At 36.8% G+C, this 19,172-nt stretch overlaps 1 protein-coding gene across 4 annotated transcripts; it reads left to right on the forward strand.

The window, feature by feature from the left end:
• The first annotated feature begins 6,653 nt into the window (after window positions 1–6,653).
• GCP4 (GAMMA-TUBULIN COMPLEX PROTEIN 4) lies at window positions 6,654–15,974 on the forward strand. 4 transcript variants are annotated; one of them, XR_847745.3, is made up of 18 exons: window positions 6,655–7,012; window positions 8,072–8,363; window positions 8,945–9,081; window positions 9,973–10,071; window positions 10,167–10,290; window positions 10,626–10,898; window positions 11,114–11,194; window positions 11,269–11,352; window positions 11,855–11,941; window positions 12,310–12,365; window positions 12,453–12,641; window positions 12,847–13,072; window positions 13,469–13,557; window positions 13,876–14,029; window positions 14,145–14,267; window positions 14,356–14,463; window positions 14,704–14,875; window positions 15,275–15,974. XR_847745.3 is itself a non-coding variant. In XM_011078702.3 (17 exons), the coding sequence occupies exons 1-16, from the start codon at window positions 6,843–6,845 to the stop codon at window positions 14,413–14,415; spliced, it is 2,244 nt and encodes a 747-aa protein (XP_011077004.1). In that variant the 5' UTR covers window positions 6,655–6,842; the 3' UTR covers window positions 14,416–14,463; window positions 15,275–15,974. The 4 variants fall into 4 exon arrangements, 1 of the variants encoding a protein (XP_011077004.1); XR_016065229.1 differs by lacking the exon at window positions 15,275–15,974 and adding an exon at window positions 15,028–15,268; XM_011078702.3 differs by lacking the exon at window positions 14,704–14,875.
• The last annotated feature ends 3,198 nt before the right edge of the window (window positions 15,975–19,172 follow it).

Consider the following 19,172-nt stretch of genomic DNA (forward strand, 5'->3'; position numbering starts at 1 on the left):
TGCTAACTATTAAATTCTTTTGCACAAAACTATCTTGACAAAAAAAAATTAAATTTTTTCCATAGAAATCTATGTGCAATGGTGTAAATTGTACTAGAAATTTAAATGTGACGGACCAAAATAATTTATATCAATAAAGTAAAATTTTATTAAGGGTAATTTAGGAAATTATATTGATGCCCCTCAAATTTTTTTCTTCAAAGCCCAAAGCTAAGGAAGTGAAGCTCGACTAAGCAACCCAACAAGTCTAACCCTGTTGGTCTATGTGCAAGGTATTGAGTTATGGAGTGTTCATTTTTTCTAATTCAGCAAGGCAATTAAGCATACAACAAGGACAATACGTCACACATATTTCTGGTATCATCTGACACATCATGCTAAAAGGTCTCCAACTAATACCAAGTCATCCGACTAAAATCAACTCCTCAAGCAGAAGGTAAATCGATTCCCAAATTCTCGAATTAATCGGGTAAAACTTAGTCAAAAAAGGTCAAACCTTCATTCAAACATGTCCAAATCATGAAAAGACATTTTTGTTATTTAGCTAACATGTGCAACTTTTTTTAACATATATAATTTACCCTAACTACATCCCAGATCTTGCTCTACAGTTACCTATAAGTTGAAGTTTTTGTAGAGTCATTTTGAAATTTCCATTTGGTTTTGGTTCTATTTTTATTTCTAATTTCCAACATTTATTGGTTTTTATTCGAGAAATGAAAATATATTTAATGTTTCCAAGCCTAGGTTTATAGGTGTGAAAAATGAGAATGTGTTTGAATTTTATTTGTTATATAAGTGTTTCTTAGACATTGTATTTTGAATATATGGTTTAATATTATTTTTACTTCATAAAAAGTCAACATGTTGTCCTCTTTTACTAGGCAACAATGAGGTCTTGAAAAGGGTGTTTTGAGAAGTGTATTTTCAGAGACTAGGCTGCTTCTATTAAAAATGGGGATTTTTAATAGGATAAAGATAAAACAAACAAGCTTTCAAAATCTAAAATAGTATAAAATTGGAAATTGACTCTTGAGAATAAAACCAAACACCTAAGTCTCTCATAGTCTCAATTTTTGTCTACTTTTATACTCATTTTTACACTTCACACGAATGTTATTACCCCATCATCATATTCAACCATTATTTTACATTATTTCAAAAATTTTCTTTATTTATTTAGTAAAACTATTATTGACTTAAAGATCGAAGTGTTAGTCTTTATTTTGCAGGTTAATCCTCCTTTGATTTTAGGATTTTATCAAAACAATTTCAACAATTGTGGTACTGCTGGACTCTGGTGCCACATCATTGGCATTGTCTGTAAGAACACTCGAGCTAGAGAAATGGCCAATTCGCATAACGGAGGTGACAACGGCTCTTTCGAGAGAAAAACTTATCTCTCCACTGTAGTAGGTTCTGTTATTTCACCTCCAGATTATGCACTAGGCGGTCTCAATATCCCCGCTCCAGCTTTGAACCCTATAGCTCGGTTTGCTACTGTCAACCCACTCTTTTGTGAACAGCTCCGCCAATTTCCATCAACTTAACTCTTCGAGGGTCCCAAGCCAATTGAGCAGGACAATCCTCAAGGAAATCAAGGAACCAACGAGCAAAACCCGTTGTACCCCAATAGGATGGAACTATCCCGATTGATCCCACCAGCAAGGAGGTGATCAATCCTAAGCCACTCGAGATCTGGCGGTCCCTCCAGAAAGAAGTGGCGGAATTCCACCGATAGGTAAGGATGGAAACCTAGCTCATGTACTAAGGAAACCATCAACTTAACTCTCAAAGGCTCCAAGCCAGTGGAGAAGGACAATCCTCTCCAAAGGGGAGGATTAGAATACAAGGAGATCAAAGAACTAACGAGTAGAACCATGTTGTCCCACAGCAAGAAGAACCTATAATTGTTGATATCGCCAATAAGGAAGTAGCAATCCTAAGCCACTTGAGATCTGGTGATCCCTCCAGAATGAAGTATTGGAACTGTGCCAAGAGGTAAGGAAGAAAACCCAACTTATGGAGTGTGGTATTCCCTTTAGCACTCACATCATGGCAGAAGAGCTCCTAACTTATTTTACGGTGCATCCCGATCTGCTTACTCAATGGTACTACTTATCCTGCTGAGCATATCCATGGATTTAAAAATGCAGCTCTACTGCATAGGTCTACTGATGGTATTAAATATCACTTATTTCTTACTAAATTAACTGATTCTTCCTAGCAATGGTTCAACTAGCTTCCAGTTCAGTATGTTCTTTTGCAAAATTTAGCTCCCTTTTCCTATACCAGTTCGCTAGCAGCAAGATGTGTCAAAAGTTGCCCTTCAGTCTTTTTGGAGTAAAACAAGAGGAAATTGAGACCTTGAGAGAATATGTCTAGCATTTCAACAATGTTATTCCGGAAGTTGTAGCTACTCACCTGGAGGTGCTGATCAGCACTCTCACACAAGGAATTCAAGTTGGACTCTCTTTGAATTGCTAGTCGAGAAACCTATCTTGGACTTCCATGATCTACTAGCTCGGGCAGAAAGACATATGAATTTAGAGGATGCTCAGCTAGTAAAGAAAAACGACCACCACGATTCAACGAGGAATAATGAGGGCATCGCCTCCTATAGGAACAAAGGGAAACCTAGAGAACATTCAACCCCCCTCGATCCAAGAAATGAACAGTTCACTCTGCTCATCACTAGCCTAGCACGAATGCTAATGGCCATAGTAGCACACTACTTTGCAGTGGCCCAAGGGTGCAGAAGAAGGACCGCAATTGCCCAAATATAAGTAATTCTACAGGTACCACAAAGTGTATAGTCATGACACTAACAGGTACCACCAGCTCAGACATGAGATAGAAAGGCTCATAGAGGTCGGTTACTTAAAAGACAACATGGACAAAGATTAGTACCGTGAGCAACGGTATGAACGCCCTAAATACCAAGATTCCCTTAGGAGCAATGATCACTCTATTGCTTCATCCAGAAGGGAGTACCAAAAGGAGAAGGCTCCTAATGAGGATTAGAGCCTAGAGAACATCCATGCTAAGGGAGTGTTCACATGATAGTTGGAGAACGTATTGATAATGGAAATTGACAGCAAGGTACCAGCAGGGGATCCTACGATCCACTCGGACCTGCTGACACACAGGGAGTTCACTTACCCTATAATGGTACTCTTGTTGTTTCTGCTACTTTAGCTAACTATATTGTTCAATGTATTTTTGTGGATTATGGCAACTCAGCAAATATCATGTTTTATGAGGTCTACTGGTAGATGGAGTTCAATGATACTTCATGGAGTTGTTAGATACCTTGTATATGGCTTTTCAAGGGAGGTGGTATATCACTTAGGACAAATCTTGCTCTCCTTATCCTTAGGGGCGAAACCTAGTAGGAGGACCAAGATGATTCGATTCCTCATAGTAGATATGCCTTCAACATACAACGTTATTCTAGGCGACCTGCCGTAAACACCTTCTAAGTTGTAGTCTCCACCTACCACATGAAGCTAAAGTTCCCTACTGAGCCAAAGTAAGGGAGGTTATAGGGTGACCAATATACAATTCGAAAATGCTATGTTGAATCCGTAAAAAGAGGTAATGGGAAGAACATGTAAGTAAATTTCCTTCAATCCGAAAAAGAAAACGGTAGGAAGATTGCACAATATAACGAGTAGGAGAATAAGGTTCCCACTCAAGTATAACCTGTTGAAGAGCTGTTGAGTATCTAATTGATACAGGAGAACCGGACAAAACTACCAGGATTTGCACCTAGCTAAGCCTTAAGCTAGCAGGGCAATTAACTATTTTCTTGTAGGAAAAGATGAACGTCTTTGCCTGGTCAGCCCGCGACCTAATGAGTGTTGACCCAGTACCATGGTACACAGTTTGGACTTAGACCCGTCTTCTCTCCTGTGAAGCAAAAAAAAATTAATAAATTCATTTCGATCCTAGAAATGACAAGGTCATCTAGGAGAAGGTAGGTAAGCTCCTGACTTCGGGGCACATTAAGAGAAGGTAGGTAAGCTCCTTACTTCGGGGCACATTAAGAAAATTCAATTTTCAGAATGGCTATCCAATGTTGTGTTTGTTTCAAAGATAGGCAATAAATGGCATATATGTGAAGACTTAGAGATGTTAATAAACTTTGTCCTAAAGTTTATACCATCTTTCTTGCATAGCCAGCTAGTGGATTCTACCTCTGGGCATGAACTATTGAGTCTAATGGATGCATCGCAGGGCTACCATCGAATTGTGCTGAATCCCAATAACTAAAAGCGAGTAAGCTTCATCACATCAAGGGAAATGTAATGTTATATTGTCTTGCCCTTTGGGTTTAAAAATGCACGTTCTACTTACTGGTGGTTGGTAGATTACATATTTTGAGAACAACTTGGATGCATCTACATTGACGACATGATGGTCAGGAGTCGATAAATCACATCGCTGACCTTACCAAAACATTCGAGATATTGAGAAAGTATCACATGAAATCAAACCCGACAAAATGTGTATTTGGAGTCCGAAGCAGAAGCTTCCTTAGCTTTTTATTTTATTTTTTTAAAAAACAATGGGAAGCAAATTGAGATTTTTTTTCTCAGGGGGGGCATTTTGCCACTTTTCAATTACATAGGGGGAAGGATGCATTTTGCCCGCTCGGAATGTGATAATTCCCTTTTTTTTTTCCCGATGAATTTGGAATTTTCGACAGATATTAAAACAAAAATATGCTACTTTTTAAGTTATTGTCCTCAATCACTTTTAAGATGAAAAATGTATCTTTTTCCTCCCATGAATCCCAATATTTCATCTTTGATGAATCCTGTAGTGCTTACCAGTAAAAAAAATAAAAGTATATGATTACACCAATCCACATTACAATAAATCCTCGTTAGTTCATCACATCATTGAAATCTGAAAAAGGTTAACTACCAATTACCAACAAAAACAACCTGCGAATTATTACATGAAACCATCAGTTTCAACTTATAATTAAAGCGTCTCTAACCTCTTACTAACAAAATCCACAATTACATGATTACAGCAATATAATTCCCAACTCTCCCCTCAAACCATCCTATCCGCAACTATATAAACCAGTTCAAATCAACACTTCCTCCTCAACTAATCATTACACAAGAAAAAAAGCAAAAAAAAATGTTGCAAATGATGAAGTTGTTGATTGTAAGCATAATAATGTTGGGCATTGCGGCTGAAAACGCAGTGGAGGGAGTCACCATAGACCCTTATCCAGCTCCATGCTCCGGCGAACTCTGCACTTATCTGTGCTCAAAAGTACGATGTGGAGACTATTTCTGCCCGAGCGGCTACTGCGTTTTTGATGAGAAGGTCGGTCGGAATGTTTGCCTTTGTGATCCAAGATCAGCTGCACCCGCCCTTCCTCCCACCCCTCAATAGACTACTACGGTTTGCTCTATGTAAAATTGTGAATTCAATATGTACTCAAAATTTTATCGAATATCGAACTGAAAGTGATTTAGACAAATGTCAAACATTAATTACAAATGAAGAGTTTGAGCGACTTAAATATCCCAATGCCTCCTCTTCCTAACGAGATACCCTTTTCAGACAAAATTGTTGGAAATGAGCTTTAAAATTTTCTATCAAAATTATTTCCAACACTTTATTTGATCTTAATGTGCCAGTTTAATGTGATATTTATTTGAGGTTTATGGCCCCATTATTATAATATTTAATTGTGATTTTATGAGGTTTAATAAGTATTTGACCATTACATTTTATATATTTATGTGACCTATTTATAATTTGATTTATTATAATATTATGAGTTTTAATTAGGTCACTTAACATTTTATAACGGTCAAACTTTGACAACTATTTAAAGGGTCATTGGCTTTCTTCATTTGACACGTCGAGAAAGATATAGATTTTGTATAGCTTATGAGTTGAGAAATATTTTATACTCCCACAAGTATTTGTAGAGTTTTTGAAACGTGACTGTGGACTGGTTCCTAGTCTTCTCGTGGTCATGCACATGAGATGAGACACTGTTGAGAGCTAATGGAGTTTTTTATCCTTGAGTCATGATTAATAGTTAAAAACCTGCAAGTAGGGAGACAATCATGATTTTAGGTCAGAGTGTCGTGAGTCTCCATTGGTGCAGTTTTCTAATTTCTAAATTTATTACGTTCATTTTCGTACTATATGTAATTGTGATAATTTATATAATAATATATATAAAGTTATTTTGAGATATAATTATAAATACAAATTACAATATTTTTACAACAAAAATCATGAGTGAAGCTCATACAAAACTAGAGCAAACAATACCTCGCACAGGATACTGATCAAGTAGCAAGCCATGTCATAAAGTTTCAATAATTAGGAAATAATTAAAAAAAATTAAAGTACTAAAATCCATAGTTATATTTGTTTTTTTTAATAAGTGAAATAACATAAATAATTAATAAATATGAATATATCTATATAGATATATACATACTTTTTCAAATAAAAATTAAATATTTTATCCTCCTCATTGACTTGAGCTTGTGCCTTGTTTATGTCTAAATATTTTAACACGTTAAAAAATCTCACATAAAGCGTTACATCATAAAGAAAGAATCGTGATTGGGGTGAACGATTTCACACCTTCAGCACTAGAAAAGGTGCAGTGTGCAGTCACATTTTCAGGAATAAAAAGAAAATTTTGAATTAGACGGCAGCTGCTGGGGCTCCCGCCGACCTCACTCTCAACACTTTTTACTGTCTACTGATTGGCCGGATTATTCCGCCGGCGACGGCGCCGCAGAATTTTGTCAGAGTTACGGATTGCTGGCAGTGGATTTTGCGTAATAATGCTGCACGAGTTGCTGTTGGCACTCCTGGGTTACACCGGAGATCTCATAATTGACGAGAGAGAGCACCAAGAAACCCTGCGGGTTAACTTATCCCCCGGCGCTCCGCTTGCCGATGAGCCGACGTTCAAGCTCGCTCCCGATATTTCCTTCCTTCAACCCAGCGATAGGTGTTCCCATTGTTTGTTTTGATAATTGTTGGGTGTGGTTTTATTTTTGCTTGTGAAGAATGGCTAGGGCTTTGTGTCGTTGATGCTGCATTTCTGATTTTGAGGGTAATTTCTCGGGGGTTCTGTTGTCGACTTTATTGTTGTTCAATCTTGTTTAAGCAGTTGTTAGGGTCATTAGTTTGATTTTCGTTTCTCATGGTGGGAAATGGCAAGGTTTTTTGTGTATAGATGCTCATTGGGTTTTGGTTGGCAGGGAAATGACTGAGAGGGACATTGTTTTAGTGTTTTATGACTTAATTTACTGTTCTCTTGCTTGGTTTTTCATAATTGCCCTGTCGATTTAGTTGAATCCTTAATTTCTATTGTGAGAAACTGGCAATATGGCATTGGGCTCTTGTTGGCACAACCAATAACAAGAGGGTAAGCGTGGTTCAGTTGTCCTATTGATTGTGTTGCTCTGCTATTCTTCTTCATCTTTCATGATTTCACTATTCTTTCTTTTTCTTAAAATCAGTGAAAATGATTGGGTTTTCTGTCTTGATGAGCTTTTTCCTTTATATTCGGCGGAATAACATGTTATATCATATTTCATTTCCTGAAACAAATATATCTGTTATGCTGCAAGTCTTAAATTTCAAGATGATATTGGGACCTCTTGGATCTAAACAATCTTGTATTCTGAACATGAAGAAATAGAGAAGCCATTGCAATTGCCGAAAATACTAGGCCTACTTTTGGGTTCTAATTGGTGGAAGGTTTTTGAGACTCGTCTTTGTTACCAAAGTGATTGTTCCCCTGTTTAATGTCATATTATCCCTGCTAATTAGTTGGATTCTTCATTTTTCCAGTTAGAAGTGGCTAGCTTTTGTATTATTGACATAGACAGGGTTTTGATTGTTCTGGGAGTCATGGAGAGTGTAGATATGCTAAAGTTTTCAACTGGATCTATTATTTTCATAATTTCTTTGCCGTTTAGTTAAATTCTCCATATTGTATTATTTTTTCAATGAAATGGTTTTGCGTTAGGGTTGTTGATGCAACATTCGTTCTGATTGGCAGGGTAGTTATCGAGAGAGTAATTACTCTAGGGTTTTACTACAGGGAGCTTGAGCGTTTCGCTGCTAAATCTCGAAACTTAAGTTGGATTAGATCTTCAAATGAGTTTCCCTTGTCAAGGGTGACAGATACACTGAAAGGGAAGAAGGTGAAACCTAGCGTTTATAGGAGGGCACTAGCGAATGGAATTGTTGAGGTTTTGTCTCTTTACAGATCTTCTGTTTTGCATATTGAGCAGAAATTGTTGTCTGATTCGCTGCCCATTTTGGCAACTGTGACACAAGGACTTAATAAGGTAGGAACTAGTTTGTCTAACATCTTTTACCTGTGAAATGTGATGGTTTTACTCTTGTTTGTGTGTGACTTCTTTTCTCTATGTTTTCCTTTCATCATGAAAGGATAATGCCATGATCTTTTTATTTTTCACTTTGCTATTTTAATCATTATCTATATTTTTTGTTGTTTGTTAAAAATGCCAGAGGAAAGTTAAAAATGTTCGAAATTCTCTTCAGACATGGTTGGAACAATTAATTTGACTAGCTTCCTCTTCCTTTTGAATTTTGATAGATAATATTAGTTTGATCTTGCAACAATAGCTCATCACTGTAGAAAATTTTCATCCAGGTTCTGTAACATTCTTCTGTTTTCGTTTTGTTTCCTGTACCTTCGCCCTAAAACAAGCTGGATTAATCTGTAAGATGCATGTTCTGTATATTGTATTTGTCTAAATACAAGTGTTGATTCCATGTTCATTGAGTAGTTTTATCTTGCCAAATTGTGAGTTTGAGTATCCCATTGTAAGCAAAGTTTTTCTTCTCTTTTCTGATATTTCTTTCTTGTCTAAACCTTCAACTAACTTGCGGATATATGTCCTAGTTTTTTGTTTTGTTGCCGCCTCTTTACGAGCTCATTTTGGAGATTGAGCATGATAATATTTGTGGAGGGAGACTTCTCAACCTTTTACACAAGCGATGCCATTGTGGGGTTCCTGAATTGCAGACATGCATTCAGCGGTGTGCATTATTTATCCATTTCTATTTATTTATGTTTAACATTTTTCTTTGCTAATTAATTTATTTATGTTTAACATTTAACTTCAGTTATTCTAAATTGCATATCTGATACTGCAGCTCAGGAACTTCTTTTAATATCCATCCAGCATAGTATTTATTAAACCAAATAAAAATCTTCCAAATGAAATTCATAGAAAGAGGAAGTTAGATCATAGGTATGTTGAGCAGTTTAAGTTAGAAAACATGTGCTTCTTTTATTCGAATAACCTGTGTTCTGTAGTAGTCCAACTTCAGACAATAGTCTTTTTGGTATAGGTCCTCAACACACATTAGATATATATCCTTACACAGACTTATTGTGAAAAATGCACTTTTATGAATAAATTGTTAAAATGAAGAAGAAATGAGGGTTTGTTGGCTAGAGGGCGGTAGTTTACTGCTCTCATTACGTCCCAGATTTGACTTCGCAGGGAGGGGTGTGGGGAGTAAGCAGTCAGTGACATTCCACCATTTCACATGTTTATTTAGCTTGGGATCTTTGATGTGATTTAAGGATTTTGCTGTTGATACATTTTCTGTAATCTTGCAGTGAACAAACTGTTCACTGGCCCTTGTTAGTACATTTGATGGGGTGAAGAGATAAGTTTATTTAAAGCTGGACATGCTAACAGAAGGTTGATTTCATGGTGCTATGCTAATTGCCAAACTTTTCTCTTTTGTTTATTAACATCGATCCCTGACTCCTGGAAAACAAGCTCCTTGAGAGTTTATAATTCTTTGTAGTGCTATCATAAATGCTATTCAAAGATGAATCCACATTAACATCCCATACCAGAGTTGACAATTTTCAATCTACCTGAAATGAAAGCTAGAATAATGTCTCCATGTCAGGCTTTTATGGCATGGGCACCAGGTCATGTACAATCAACTTGCGTCATGGATGGTTTATGGTATCCTTCATGACCAGTATGGAGAATTTTTTGTTAGAAGGTATGGTTTGTCTTGGGTGCTCTGTTGTGCAGTTTCAATTTGCTTGAGATAAATAGCTTTATAAATCTAGATATGGATAACCTTTTCTTTTCCAGGCAAGAGGAAGAGGATAGGGATTCTGAACATGATTCACCTGCAAATGTGCTCGAGAAGTTGGCTAACATGTCCACCAATGATGTAGCTCTAACTGATTGGCATCTCGGCTTTCATATTTCCCTGGTATATATCTTTGTTTTCTGCTGTTAGTTTTGCTTTTCCTGTTCATTGCATATTTTGATTGCATAGTTTCTCGGTAGACATACTATGAAAGTTTATATTACTTATGTTTTTCCCCTGAAACAGTTCTGAGCATAATATTCTCATTGGTGATTACATTAATTAACATCTCAGTCAGATCAGGATCATTTGATATTTCTGTTAGTTGATAGTCTGCACTCTGTAGCACTTTTGATATGCATGTTTAGTTTGGATCCTGCCCCACCCCACACACAAAAGAAATAAGGAACATAAGGAAACAGAAGAATTGACTCTTTTGTTTCTGAAATTCTTTGCAGGATATGCTTCCTGATTACATCCCAATGCACATAGCTGAATCTATTCTATTTGCCGGTAAAGCCATCAGAGTTCTTCGAAAACCAAGTCATGGTATCCAATTCCAGGGTGCACCACCTTATCAGCAGATACAAAAAGGATCACAGAAGGCTCAAGGATTTTCAGGAAGGCTCTCTCTGCAGAAGGACACTTCTGTTGAAACCTTGTTGACGGGGGAAGAGTTGCTTCCACAATCTGAGGCTGATAAAATTGAGGCTATGCTTCAAGACTTGAAGGTTCTAATACTTTTGAAACTTTCAAATAGTGTATGGGTCCAATGCTTGTCTTAGTCGAAATTGTCAAAATGTCATTAGCACTTCATAGTTATCTACTTACTCACTCTTGATTATCTCCTTTCTCCCCAGCGTGGAAGTTATTGTCTGTTTTATTTTAGTGTCCATCTTTTTCCTTTATTTCTTCAAAGATTTGATATTTGGTTTATCGTGTGCAGGAGTCATCTGAGTTCCATAAGAGATCATTTGAAACCGCGGTCGACTCTATCAAAGCAATTGCAGCAAATCATCTTTGGCAGGTGCTGATTTGTGAACTTTCGTGTCCCTTTATTTGAAGGATAGAGTAATTTGATGATTTTGGTGATATTTGCAGCTCGTTGTTGTTCGTGCTGACTTGAACGGCCACTTGAAAGCTCTTAAAGATTATTTCCTTTTAGCAAAAGGTGATTTTTTCCAGGTAGGATAAATGATGATGATTTAAGTTTGTTGCAAATTTGCAGCTTGATGGTTTTGCTTTCTTACTTATCTTAAAGTTCTGAAGTCCCTCAGTAGGAATTCATTTTAATACTGTTTCTGATACGCAATGTCTACGGAATCCTTTGTTTAATACTGTTTTCAGATAAGCGATGTGTATGAAAACTATATAGTGTGTAAAGAAATCAACTGTGCTTGGCATTTGTCTATGTCTCCATTCTCCTTGTACATCTTCACTTCAACTGAGCCTTTTGTGAATGGAAAGTTGAAATAACTATAAAAATTTGAGCATGCATTAGATGTTCAGCAGCAACAGTTTTATTGAGGAAATCAAATGAAACTTTGTTTTAGTTTACAAAACCCTTTTGAAGAGCTTTTCTTTTTCTTTTTTCTTTTTTTTTTTTTTTGGTGATCATATGTCTGAATTTTCTTCACTTTTAGTTAATCGTTCTTACTATATTGAAGACGATGTTATTACATGATAGAGTTTTCTTGAGGAGAGTCGCCAGCTGATGCGTTTACCACCTCGTCAATCAACTGCAGAAGCTGATCTTATGATTCCTTTTCAACTGGTAAGTTTTAGTCGAGCAAAACATCACAACTAACATGACACTTGCTATTTATTGATATCCTTGGATCAGTTGTACTGTACAAGACAGCACTCTTTTTTATCATATCTGCACATCACTTGAGTGCACTCTCCCTTCTCTGCAACTCAAGGTTGTTTCGATGATCATAAAAGCAAATTGGAAAATAGATTTTATTATCATCATTTTGTAGTTCTTTCATTGTCTATCCAAAGAATTTTCTTTCAGTGTTGCGATAGTCAGAGTGTAGGATAAATTGCTGAGGGTCTACCTAAGCTTTCTTTCTGTTTCTGCCACCATAAGCTGCATATCTTCTGTATATGTACTAAAGAAAAAGATTATATTTGGTGCAGGCTGCAATAAAGACTATTGGTGATGAAGACAAATACTTTTCCAGAGTGTCTTTGCGGTATATCTAATTTTGTTTCTGTAATGCTTAAACAGAAATATAAGCAGTAGAGAAATGTTTCTTCTTAATTTCTTTTACCATTTTTAGGATGCCAGGAATCACAGTCAAATCCTCCCGTGTCGAGTTGCCAAAAGCAAAAGCCCATTCTGATGGAGACTCTGGTGTTCAATCAGATACTTTTGCAGAGATGTCAATTGATGGCTGGGATAGCATTGCCCTTGAATATTCTGTTGACTGGCCCTTACATTTGTTCTTTACGCAGGAAGTGCTCTCTAAGTAAGCTGTATATCAGTTCCATCAAATTCATTCTTTTGGGATTAAGAAGTGAAATTTTTTTTGGGGGAAAAGGGGAAAACTCATTTCAAACTTCCATTGTAAATAAATGTTAGTGACTGAGCCATTTGCCTAGTAGTCTTTGTACAGTAGCATTATTAATGGCTGAGTAGGATCTTTTTGTTTGTGAACCATATGGTTGGAACAGGTATCTTAAGATCTTTCAGTACTTGCTTCGGCTAAAGCGGACTCAGATGGAACTGGAGAAGTCATGGGCTTCTGCGATGCATCAAGATCATTCTGATTTTGCCAAACGTCGCAATGATGGTATGAACAGTTCAATATCTCAACAAAGACGGCAGCGTTTTAGGCCATTGTGGCGGGTTAGAGAACACATGGCCTTCCTGATCAGAAATCTTCAATTCTATATTCAGGTGAATTATGCACTTAAGTAACCTGATTGTAATTAATGAGTTTGTGGTCAGTTGATATTTTCTGAAATGAGAGAAACTATGGGAAAACCATTTTACGAAACCTGATCAATAAGAAGTGATAAACTAAAATAGGCAAACTGAACTCCAGTGGTTAGACTTTTTTATCTCAAATTTTCTTCAAAACCACCTGTGCACCTTTCTGTTACAGGTATCTCAGATGTTACACATCTAAAATATTTGGGTTCTTCATGGTCAATACAACATGAATTAAGTTTTCCTAATTTTGATTATATAGAAGTAATCATGTGCCGTTATGGCGATATGTACATTTCTTATTTATCAAAACCTTCTTTTCATAGATTGATGTACTGAGCAGCTGCTTTTTTTATTTTCTAGGTGGATGTAATAGAATCTCAGTGGAATGTTTTGCAAGCTCATATTCAAAATTCTCATGATTTTACAGAACTGGTGGGCTTCCACCAAGAGTAAGTAATGTGGATACTTTCAGTCTCTATCTTGCTTTGCTTTGCGATAACTAATCATGTAATTCTTGTGACGAATTCTTGTTTTTTCAGATAGTTAAATTTCGATTCAGTTCTGAATGTAATGGGTGTTGAAGTTTGGTTTCAAGTTGTAACTTGTAAAGATGTTAAACCAATAAACTGATCTGCTTAATCTGTTCATATCTACCTGAGCTTAAAAGTGGATGGTTATTATGTCTATGGACTACTGGGTTTGTTTTTATTTGGTTTGACAACTTATAGAGTACACAAGATTTTCTTTGATCTATTGTATCCCTGCAGGTATTTATCTGCATTAATTTCACAGTCTTTCTTGGATATTGGTTCTGTTTCTCGCATTCTGGATGGCATAATGAAACTTTGTTTGCAATTTTGCTGGAAGATTGAGAGCCAAGAAATCAAAGAAAGTACTGCTGAACTGGAGCACATAGCTGAGGTACTACAGGCAACATTTTACTTGCAAGTCTATTAGCTGACATGTATTGCAAGCCTAAGGCAGATAAAGTATGTTTTCTTTCTTGTAATGGTCAGCTTCTTTTTTATCAATGCAGGAATTTAATAAGAAGTCAAATTCATTATACACTATACTCCGCAGTAGCAGGATTGCTGGGAGTCAGCGAGCTCCATTTCTTAGGCGCTTCCTTCTGCAACTCAACTTTAATTCCTTCTTTGAGGTAATATTTGTGCATTATGTGGGATGTCTTGCTATAAAATTGTCCATCTTGACAGCATTGTTTTAATTTTGTTAATTTCTGTTCGCAGGCAACTGCTAGAGGGGTGCTAAATGTTGTAAGACCTCGACCAGCACTTGCTTTGCAATGATTTAGGCATTTATTCATTCTCACAGCCCTTGCAGTTGACGTCAACCAGGTCACATTTTAGTCTTCTCAACTTTACTTTCTCATGCCGAAGAATACATATATAACAAGTGATAGTGTCCCTTTGATGAATGCATGTTTATTATTTGCTAGCGTTTAGATTGAAAAACCAGGTAACCTTAAATGTGAAATCTTTTCAATTAAACCTCTCCAGTTGGGTAGATACTGATCGTTTTCCCAAAATTTTTCGCAAACCTCTCCTGCAATCCGTCGTCCCCTTCATTCCATCCAGCCTCCTGTTCCGCCCGGTCCTGAATTACCCTTTGAGGAGCCATCCGTGTCCAGCTTTATCCATCCATCCAATGTATAGCGGTTTCCATTTGACCATTTTGATGCGTCATTGGCGAACTGCTGAGGTAGATGGTGATAGGAAATGGTATTCGGCAGCTTTGGCAATGATTGTGGTAGGGTCCAATTTTCGCTCATCTTTTTTCTTTTATAAATGTGGTTATTCCTTTGAAGCCAAAGGTGCCAGCATGTGAAGGTGAACAATGTGTTCCATGGGATTTTCTCAAAATGGTTGACCTTTGTAAATCGATCTTATCTTCTTCCTCAGGAGGTGTTGGAGATGACTTTGATTGCTTGACTCAGTTTTAGATTTTTTCTGCTCAATGAGTTGTCATGTTTCTGCGCTCCTGGAAGTTTGGTGTAGTGATAGTCATTCAGATTCATGTTCTTTACTAGATGATCAGTTCGGTTGATCAAACCGGACTCCGTATCCATTTGACCGGTTATTGAGATCTTAATATTGGCTTGCTGGTTGACGGCATTGAAAGCTATATACTGTTTCCTTGTTCTTCCAGATGCTTCATCAGGTGTTGTCAGCTGCCTGTTCTGTGCTTGGTATTCATCTGGTTGATCGCATAGAAAGCATGGAGATCAATCCTCATTCATACAGATACTTCATCAGACAGCAGAGTTAATTAGAATTACCAGTCGCCATTTCCTCGGGTGATGTAAATCTGGTTGACTGTAGATTCCTCCCTCATTCTGTTGGATGTTCCCTCAGGTAGCATTAGCATTATGAGAGTAAGGTGATATTGTTGTGTGGTCTACAGGTGAAATCATGGTCAGTTCCATGATTCCATCCCTTTATCCTAGCTTAGATGATCTTATGGCATCTCATCTGACACCAAATGTAATGGTTAATTTGGGTATTACTCTTGGAATTGTGGTTGGTAACCTTTTCTTTGATCTACATCATCTGGTCGGCCAAACTGAAAGTGTGTAGATTTTTTCCTCGATGCTTCCTGATACACTGGAGAGCAACTGATGGAAGGCTTTGGATGGCCACTAATGTAGGGTTTGTCCCAACAACTGATGCGCTGTGTCTTAAGTTACTCATTGGTTGCATCAGGCTTCTGGGTTTGTTCTGTCAATATCTATTTGTATATCAATTACCTTTGTTGTAGTTTCCAGATGATTCATATTTGTAGATAAGAGATGTCCCTTTCACTGTGGAGAGTGAAAACTTTCTTGATGCCATTATTTGATTTTTGTGCATGGATGATTTTATATTCCATTTATAGTTAAGGTTTCCACTTCCTGTGTGTGCAGTTGACGGCCAATTGCTCAGCAGAATATACAAAACTGATGGGCCATATCTGCTTATCTTAGTGTGTGTATTTATGAAGCCAACAGGTTGGTATAAGAAGATTGGATAGTAATGTTATGCTTTGATCCTAGCTTTCTGAAACATTTTAACTTACACTTAGAATCAAAAAAGCTAAAATTGAGAAAATCAGATATTCAAAATTACTAATAAGCTAACAGCTTTTAAGCACTTTTTTAACTTTTCGCAATCTGGGCTCAAGCAATCATGCAACATATATAAAACTTGCAATCACCAAAGTTAGAGTTTGGCTGAGGTTTTTAAAATATATTATAAACTCCTACGTCTTGTAAAATGTTTTATGAGTTTATAAGATTGTTATTTAAGTTCGTAAAGTGTTTGGATAAAAAATGTGAAACTATCTTATAAGATGTTGGATGTTGGATCCACTACTGACCATAAGAAAATTCATTGGACTAAATGGGCTTTCATCTGCTATCCTTGTGAAGAAGGGGGTTTGGGTATCAGAAACATTAGGGATACTGTCACAGCCTTCACCCATAAACTCTGGTAGCGGCTGAGACAAAACAATTCTCTATGGGCCAGCTTTACTATCAGTAAATATTGTAAAAAGTCTACACCTGCCTCGACTAAAGCTAAATTGAAGGACTCTAACATTTGGAGAAGAATTTGTAGCATTAAATCTGTCTCTTAGGAGAACATTTTCTGGAGCCTTGGAGCTGGTAATGTATTTTTCTGGTATGATGGTTGGCTCCCTGCAGGCACCCTTCATTCCCTCACACACCCCAATAAAGCATCAAATGCCCTGGTCAAAAACTTCTGGACCAACCACACATGGGATATTGGTAAATTGAAGGAAGTTGTTCCTCATCATATCACGGAGCTTATTTTGCAGATCCCCAGCAGCATCAAGATTTTGTGCATTGGAAACCATCCCCCTACGGTTCCTTTTCTACAAAATCAGCTCGAGAGATTACTAGAGATCACAAACCTTCATTACCCATCTTCAAAAATCTCTGGTCCCCCCTCGTCAGGTACCATTTCTATCTTCATTTGGAAAGTCCTCCATAATTGGATACTAGTTGACAGCAGACTCAAACAAAAGGGCATCTCTCTGGCCTCTAGATGTGTTTGTTGTTTGAAGGATGAGGAAAGACTATTCCTCACCTTTTTCTTCATAACAAGGTGTCCCTTGAAGTCTGGAGCTTCTTTGCCTCCAAATTTCAATTCAATATTCCAGTCACAGATAATTTTTTCATGATCCTACAAGCCTGGAGAAGCAATATTTCTAATCAGCTTCACATCAGAGATATTCTTCCCCCGCTGATCATGTGGAACACTTGGACTTGCAGGATTGCTGCCATATTTGAGGGGGCTCATTTCAAAGCTAATCGTATTATCTCACAAACTCTCAATTATCTTCATCTTCTTGATAAAACCAACCTCATGAGAACTATACACTGGAAAGGAGACAGATCTGCTTCTTCTCTTTTTAAAATTTCTCTTCCCCCTCATAAGATATCATCCAAAATCTCAATTGTTATATGGATTAAGCCAGATAGAGGATGGTTCAAATTAAAAACAGATGAGGCCTCAAAAGGAAATTCAGGTGTTGCAGGAGCAGATGGTATCATCAGAAATCATCTTGGTCAGGCCTTCCTTGCATTCCGAGAACATCTTGGCCTCATCTCCAACACAGCAGCAAAAGTGAAAGCTATATATAGAGGTGTTAAATTATGCATTAATAGCAACATTAGGAAAATTTGGATGGAAATAGATGCCAACATCGCCCTCAAACTCATTTCCTCTCTCCCACAAAGGCCATGGCACCTTCAAAATTTGCTACAACAAATTAGAGATCTTCTATCCTAAACTGAGTTCAAGATACCACACATCTTTACAGAGGGTAACCAAGTGGCTGATTATTTTGCTAACCAAGCATGCTTCGATCAACATCTCACCATTCTATCCCCTGATAATATCACAGGTATTCCTAAAGGTTTGATTAGACTTGACGCTTGTTCCTTCTGTGCTATTAGAATTAGAAGTACTAGTACTTCTAATTTTAGTTAAAATATTTTTTCATGAAATTAGGAGTACTTCATTACTAATTGGTTCTTTGCTGATACTTGTTGTCCTTTCTGTGCTATTTCTATGTTTATGTGATGGTACCTATATGGATTCCTTGGAGGTTACTCGTTTATATGGCTGATGTTGTGATTAATGTTTGTCTGGTACCTTCTGGTTTTGTCACTTTTGTTGTTCTCTTTTATCGGGTTGCTTGTTGTTATATTTTTTGCAGGTCTCATGAACCCCTTTCACAAGTTCAAAGATTGTCAGCAATACAAACATGATATCCACGTTAATACTAATGTTCATTTATTTATCCTTTTGGAACATTAAACACACTCTGCTTGGTTTTTTTGTACAGATTTATTTACAGGTGTTGTGCGATCCACGATGTGGTGGGATAACAAAAACCGTTTTGACTCGCCATAATTTTTCTAGTACACCTGTTTGTGTCTTTTGTTGTAAAGGAGTAGTACTCCTTGTTTAATGTAGCTCTATTTGTAAGGGAGTAGTACTCCTTGTTTATTGATTTGTTAGAAATTTAGGGAGGTAGCTCTTCCCGCTGTAACTATTTTATGCATTTTAGTATAAAAGGATTAGGGACTCCAAAAAACTTTCCACCTTTAGGTGGTTTTTATTAAAAAAAGAAAAAAAAAAGGATAGTGGGTGAGTGTTTGGCCTATTTAAGAAAAGTGATAATTGCATACTTATGAAAATTGCATATTTGGAGTCTAGGAGAGGTTCTAAGCTCGAGCCCTTTACTTCTCTCAATGGAGTTGATTAGCTCCTATAATTTTTTTTTTTTTTTGTTTTGAGATCCTATAGGCTCATTTATTCGAAAAATAATAATTACCAAATACTGAAAAACTTATAAAATATTAGTAATGGTATCTTATAAACATTAAAAGTGAAGGAGCTATCACTTTTGTCAAAGACACTTATAAACTATGAATATTCGTGAAGGCTTATTCCCCAAAACATAAGTATGCAAACATCTTACTAGTAATTTTAAAAATTTATAAACTCATCCATACAGCTCCATCTACGTAGCAATATAT

Source organism: Sesamum indicum, linkage group LG4 (genome assembly GCF_026168435.1).
Source record: "Sesamum indicum cultivar Baizhima isolate 11 linkage group LG4, ASM2616843v1, whole genome shotgun sequence".
Taxonomy (NCBI): domain Eukaryota; kingdom Viridiplantae; phylum Streptophyta; class Magnoliopsida; order Lamiales; family Pedaliaceae; genus Sesamum; species Sesamum indicum.

What these genes read in the sequence shown, in the direction of transcription:
- GCP4 (XM_011078702.3), top strand. Translation starts at nt 6,843, where the DNA reads ATGCTGCACGAGTTGCTGTTGGCACTCCTGGGTTACACCGGAGATCTC. An exon ending in TTCCTTCAACCCAGCGATAG is followed by an intron (nt 7,013 to 8,071) that starts GTGTTCCCATTG and finishes TCTGATTGGCAG; the next exon opens with GGTAGTTATCGAGAGAGTAA. An exon ending in CTATGCTTCAAGACTTGAAG is followed by an intron (nt 10,899 to 11,113) that starts GTTCTAATACTT and finishes TATCGTGTGCAG; the next exon opens with GAGTCATCTGAGTTCCATAA.